A 5,541-nucleotide genomic window follows, 5' to 3' on the forward strand; every position below is an offset into this window, starting at 1 on the left:
TCAATCAGTCTGGCTTGAAACTTTAATTTAGGCAATAATTTTAGTCTTTTTTTTTTGTAATTATATTTATATTGCATTTAACCTTTATTTAAGCAGAGAAAATCGCACCGAGATTTGCATCTCTTTTTCAATTAAAGTATGCTACATTTGTTTTGCATGACCTTTATTTTGAAAGTCTGCTACCGGAAGAAGAACGCTTTCATTTGGCTTGTGGCTTCTTCTGGCTTTTCGATGCTTTGTGTAAAGGAAATAAAAGGCTCGAGACTTATATTATAAACTGTCAAAATGAACAGAATTTTTGGACATGGAAAACCGAAAGCCCCCCCTCCAAACCTTTCGGATTGCATTGGCAATGTAAGTGTAGTACATTGTACAGCCATCGTTTCTATCTGAAAGCCAGCTAGTTAGCTAGCTAGCCTAGCCAGCGTCAGCTCGATTGCTACTCAAAATGTTGTAAAATAGATGGAGTCACCCTATTACCATTCGTGTTCTTGCTCAGTTAGCATCAACAAGAAATAGAACGCACACACACACATACTGGTATTACATGTGAAGATGAAAACAAATCAGTATCTGCTTCAGTGTTTGTTTTACTACAAAAAACAAATGTGATTTTCCTGTTTTATGCCAAAATGTCAATCCAAAATCGAGCAATACTCATGGAATACAGCAGTTATAGCTGTGTTCGGAATCGCTCCCTCGTTCCCTCACTCCCTATTCCCTATATAGGGTTCACCATGTAGTGAACTACCTAGGGAACGGAGAAAATGTAGTGTACATGCACTGTTCCCTGGAAATCAAGGTGAATTGTGGGTAATAAATAGTGGACTATATAGGGAACGAAAATTCCGTGGAGAATTCGGACACTACAAACAAAATGGCTGATGCCCTATAAAGTGCACTATATAGTGAATAGGGAGCGATTCCGAACACAGCTAACGTGTCGTTTGTTCGAGATGCCTCAATACTTGCTAACTCACCTCATTCATGTTCCATTCCCTGCCCCATAGGTGGACGCGAGGGCGGAGTCCATCGACAAGAAGGTGGCCAGACTAGACGCCGAGCTGATGAAGTACAAAGACCAGATGAAGAAGATGAGGGAAGGGCCGGCGAAGGTGAGATATCGCTGTGCCCCTCCCGCCCCACCCAACGACACTGCCCTTTTCTCGTGTATTAATATGCACTATTCACACCTTTTATTTTCTCTTCCAGAATATGGTGAAACAAAAGGCAATGAGAGTCTTGAAGCAGAAGAGGATGTGAGTCATTGTTTGTTATGAAACGATTGTACAAGAAATGTCTTTTCCCCACAAATTGATTGAAGTTCATTTGACACAGCGGACATTTGAACATAATTAGCCGCGGTGCTAATTTTAGCTATGAAGCGAAAATGCATCGACTCTTCCAATGCTGTTCCAGGTATGAAGGCCAGAGAGACCAGCTGGCTCAGCAGTCCTTCAACATGGAACAGGCCAACTACACCATCCAGTCACTGAAGGACACCAAAACGACAGTAAGACTGGCTCACGTGACGTCACCTGTCCTAAATAAACGTCTTCATCCTCAACACAAGCTCTGGCTGCAGAAGATGTCCTCCTCGGGCTGTACGCCATGTTTATGGAGTATAGAAATACACCTTAATTAGTCGCTTCTCACAGTTGTCTGGTGTGTTCTCTGGCCCCCAGGTGGAGGCCATGAAGATCGGAGCCAAAGAGATGAAGAAGGCCTACAAGAACGTGAAGATCGATCAGATCGAAGTATGCCATTTCTAACGTCCATCACCTCAGCGTATAATAACACTAGGGACAAAGCAGGGGGCGGCTGTGGCTCAGGAGGTAGAGCGGGTCGTCCAGTGATCGTAGGGTCGGCGGTTCGAATCCCGGCTCCGCCTGTCCACATGTCGAAGTGTCTTTGGGCAAAGACACTGAACCCTAAATTGCTCCCAATGAGCAGGCTGGCACCTTGCATGGCAGCTGCTGCCATTGGTGTGTGAATGTGTGTGTGAATGAGAGGCCTTCATTGTAAAACACTTTGGATAAAGTGGATAGCACTTTGGATAAAGCGCTATATAAGTGCAGTCCATTTAGCAAAGCAAATCTGAATGGCTCCAGACCATTACACTGGATGCTTTGTAATAATGTGTGTTTGTTTGTGTGTGTGTGTGTGTGTGTGTGTGTGTATCCAGGACCTGCAGGACCAGCTGGAGGACATGATGGAGGATGCTAGCGAGGTCCAGGAGGCACTGAGCCGCAGCTACGGCACCCCTGAGATAGACGAGGACGACCTGGAAGCAGGTACGCCACGCCCCCAATACTGAACACGTACCAACATGTGTCCGAGAGCGCTGTCAGTGTGTGTGTGTGAGTGTCTGTGTTTTAGAGAGGTGTCAAGGTGTCTGTACTGTATGCATGTCTGTGTGTGTGTTGAGAGAGTTATCAGATTGAGTGAGTGAGTGTGTGTGTGTGTGTCTCTCTGTCTGTCTATCTGTCTGTCTGTCTGTCTGTCTGAGAGAAGTGTCAGAGTGTGTGTGTTTGAGAGAGCTATCAGAGTGTGTATGTGTTTAAGAGAGGCATCAGAGTGTGTGTGTTTGAGAGAGCTATCAGAGTGTGTATGTGTTTAAGAGAGGCATCAGAGTGTGTGTGTTTGAGAGCGGTGTCGGTGTGTGTGTGTGTGTGTCTGTGTGTGTGGGAGAAGTATCAGAGTGTTGTGACTGTTTTTCAGAGCTGGACGCCCTCGGGGACGAGCTACTCCTGGACGACGACAGCTCCTACCTGGACGAGGCCTCGTCTGCGCCCGCCATACCCGAAGGAATGCCTAGCGACAGCAAAACAAACAAGGTCATCATGAAACCACATTCCCTGAGCCGACGTAACCCAGCGAATAGCGAGCCCTCCTAAACCCTCCTGGAGTGAGGTAGTCCCTGTCCGAGGTCGCGGTAGCGAGTATCTGGTAAAACTCACTCCTCCAAGGAGCGCTGACAGTCCCTCCCAAGAGGGACGGCCCTATCGGCGCAACCGTCAGCGTATCTCTTCGCAAGCGGGAGAGCTCGTAGAAGCGTGGGTTCGAATCCCGCCCTGGGCACGCCCTTGACGTGGGTCGAACCGAAACACAGTACAGAGCCAGAGTACAACCACTCCACTGACACGGGTCAACATGAATCGGCCACTGCCCAAGCAAGCGTTTAATCACCGCACTGTTGGTCCACTTTGGCACTGCTCATGGTGTGTTTGTAGTTCTAGTGTAGTATTACTCATAGTGTTTATAGTTCTAGTGTAGCATTACTCATAGTTTGTTTGTAGTTCTAGTGGAGCACTACTAATGGTGTTTGTAGTTCTAGTAGAGCACTACTCATGGTGTTTGTAGTTCTAGTGGCGCACTACTCATGGTGTTTGTAGTTCTAGTAGAGCACTACTCATGGTGTTTGTAGTTCTAGTAGGGCATTATTGTACTCATGGTGTTTGTAGTTCTAGTAGAGCTTTCTCGTACTCGTTTACTCGTTTGTAGTTCTAGCGGAGCACTATTCATGGTGTTCATAGTTCTAGTGCATGGGTTCCCAAACTCCACCAATGTGGGCCTCCCCTCTGAAAACAGTGACACACCCGCGCCCCCCCACCCCCCCAAATTTGTCCATTTTGCAAGGCAGCGTTAGCTAGCCCATAACGTTACACAGCTAAGTTAGCTCGGTGGCACCTGCTGCTAGTTAACGTTATGATGTTTTCGCACCATACATTCATGCCTGCGGGGGAGGGGCTCTCTCTGCACTATCCACACATTTAGTATACATCTCTCCCATTATTTATTTCGATTTTCTGACCTTTAAAATCACATTACATTCATAAAAATCATAGAAAATTCAAAAATAAAAAACGTTTTCCTTTTTTTTTTTTCTTCTAACCATCCCTCCGCACCTCCCCTGAATTTCTTTGGGGCCCCCCAGGGGATAATAGTGTGATCGAACATAGTGGATCATTACTCATGTGTCCTCTGTCTCCCTGTGTTTCAGGACGGAGTTCTGGTGGATGAATTCGGTCTGCCACAGATCCCCGCCACATAAGAGGAAGAAAACAAAACAACTGCACTTACATTGGAACACTTTTTTATTTAGGGTAACGTTTATACGTTGTAAGCGATTAAGCCGGAGAACACTACCATATTGCTAAGGTATTAATGAGCAGGCTAGCACCTTGCATGGCAGCTGCCGCCATTGGTGTGTGTGTGTGTGTGTGTGTGTGTGTGTGTGTGTGTGTGTGTGTGTGTGTGTGTGTGTGTGTGTGTGTGTGTGTGTGTGTGTGTGTGTGTGTGTGTGTGTGTGTGTGTGTGTGTGTGTGTGTGTGTGTGTGTGTGTGTGTGTGTGTGTAGCTGAATGAGAGGCCATTGTAAAGCGCTTTGGATAAGAGTGCTATGTGAGTGCAGTCCATTTACCATTAACTAGGTAGCTTGGTGTTTGGTTTATATTGGTACTACCACGCTAGCATGTGGCCTTGTTACAGACTGTACCTCCTTATTTCTTTTCTTGTTTCCTTCATCCCTCTTTCTTTGGAGCGCCTTACCCCTACCCCTTAACACTACCCCTACCCATCCAAATGCCCCCAACGCCAAACCCCTACCCCTAAACACTACCCCTACCCACCCCTACCAATCCACATGCCCCTAACACTACCCCTTCTTGACCACAGTATTACAGTATCATGTACAATGACAAAGCCCTTGGTCAAGATAAGACATTGCCATTTTGCTACCAAGTCCTCAAAAAGTGGAATTGATTTCCTCCCTGTCTGTTGAATAATGCGTTGGTCGTTTGAGACGAGCATAATAAATTATACATTTTAATTGCTTTCTGAATTATTTATTAAGGGGTTTTAAAGCTGTGGACTCATGATTTCTGTTGAATGAAAATGTTTTATTTTCTCCCTTTTTTCCCTCTTTTCTTCTGCCTGTTTGACTTCTTCTCGCCGGATGGTTTTGATTTCTGGCTGCTTTTCGGTCTCTTGTTGGTTTTGCCGGCTGGTTTTTGAGAGTTGAACTCCACTCTCTGACCCTGACACTTTACCTGTCAGACGAGAGGAGACAGACGATGTCACCTCAGTGTTAACATCAACCGTCCTCAACCAAATCTCTCATATCTCCTCTGTAAAGTCTAAGCAAAGAAAAGCATTTCATGAATTGTTTCAATATGATAAGAGCTATCTTCGATGTGTATGTTTCTTGTGTGAGGTACCGACCTGAAAACATGTCCTACACGTGTTTGGGGACTTCATGATGCCGAGGAAGTCCCCCCTGAGGCACCCTGCGCAGTAACGCGTGCCACACCACGCACACATATAGGTCTGAAATAGCAAAGGAGACACTCGGCTTTAAATCCAGCGTTAATGTCACTTAAATTATGTCATCTTTGTTGAATGTAGTGTGTTCCTTACTGTGTCCACTGTCTCGCAGCCCCACCGGCACATTCTACCACTAACCCTCACAGGAGCTGACAGGAATATATTATTACCCTCTCTTAAGCACCGTGAGAGATCATCACTAACGTTTGTGACAGCT

General features: G+C 45.8%; 1 protein-coding gene across 1 annotated transcript; it reads left to right on the forward strand.

Annotated features, from left to right (window-relative positions):
- The first annotated feature begins 229 nt into the window (after nt 1-229).
- LOC311316018 (charged multivesicular body protein 5-like) lies at nt 230-4,765 on the forward strand. The gene is made up of 9 exons (XM_084446758.1): nt 230-354; nt 1,011-1,115; nt 1,213-1,259; nt 1,420-1,513; nt 1,686-1,757; nt 2,186-2,294; nt 2,722-2,837; nt 4,004-4,281; nt 4,360-4,765. The coding sequence occupies exons 1-8, from the start codon at nt 286-288 to the stop codon at nt 4,052-4,054; spliced, it is 663 nt and encodes a 220-aa protein (XP_084302884.1). The 5' UTR covers nt 230-285; the 3' UTR covers nt 4,055-4,281; nt 4,360-4,765.
- Nucleotides 4,766-5,541: the final 776 nt, after the last annotated feature.

Source organism: Borostomias antarcticus (genome assembly GCF_949987555.1).
Source record: "Borostomias antarcticus genome assembly, chromosome: 12".
NCBI classification, from domain to species: domain Eukaryota; kingdom Metazoa; phylum Chordata; class Actinopteri; order Stomiiformes; family Stomiidae; genus Borostomias; species Borostomias antarcticus.

Excerpts from the sequence above, each read along its gene's own strand:
- LOC311316018 (XM_084446758.1), top strand. The coding sequence starts at position 286 with ATGAACAGAATTTTTGGACATGGAAAACCGAAAGCCCCCCCTCCAAAC. Across the intron at positions 355-1,010 it reads TTTCGGATTGCATTGGCAAT|GTGGACGCGAGGGCGGAGTC; the intron begins GTAAGTGTAGTA and ends CCTGCCCCATAG. Across the intron at positions 1,116-1,212 it reads TGAGGGAAGGGCCGGCGAAG|AATATGGTGAAACAAAAGGC; the intron begins GTGAGATATCGC and ends TTTCTCTTCCAG.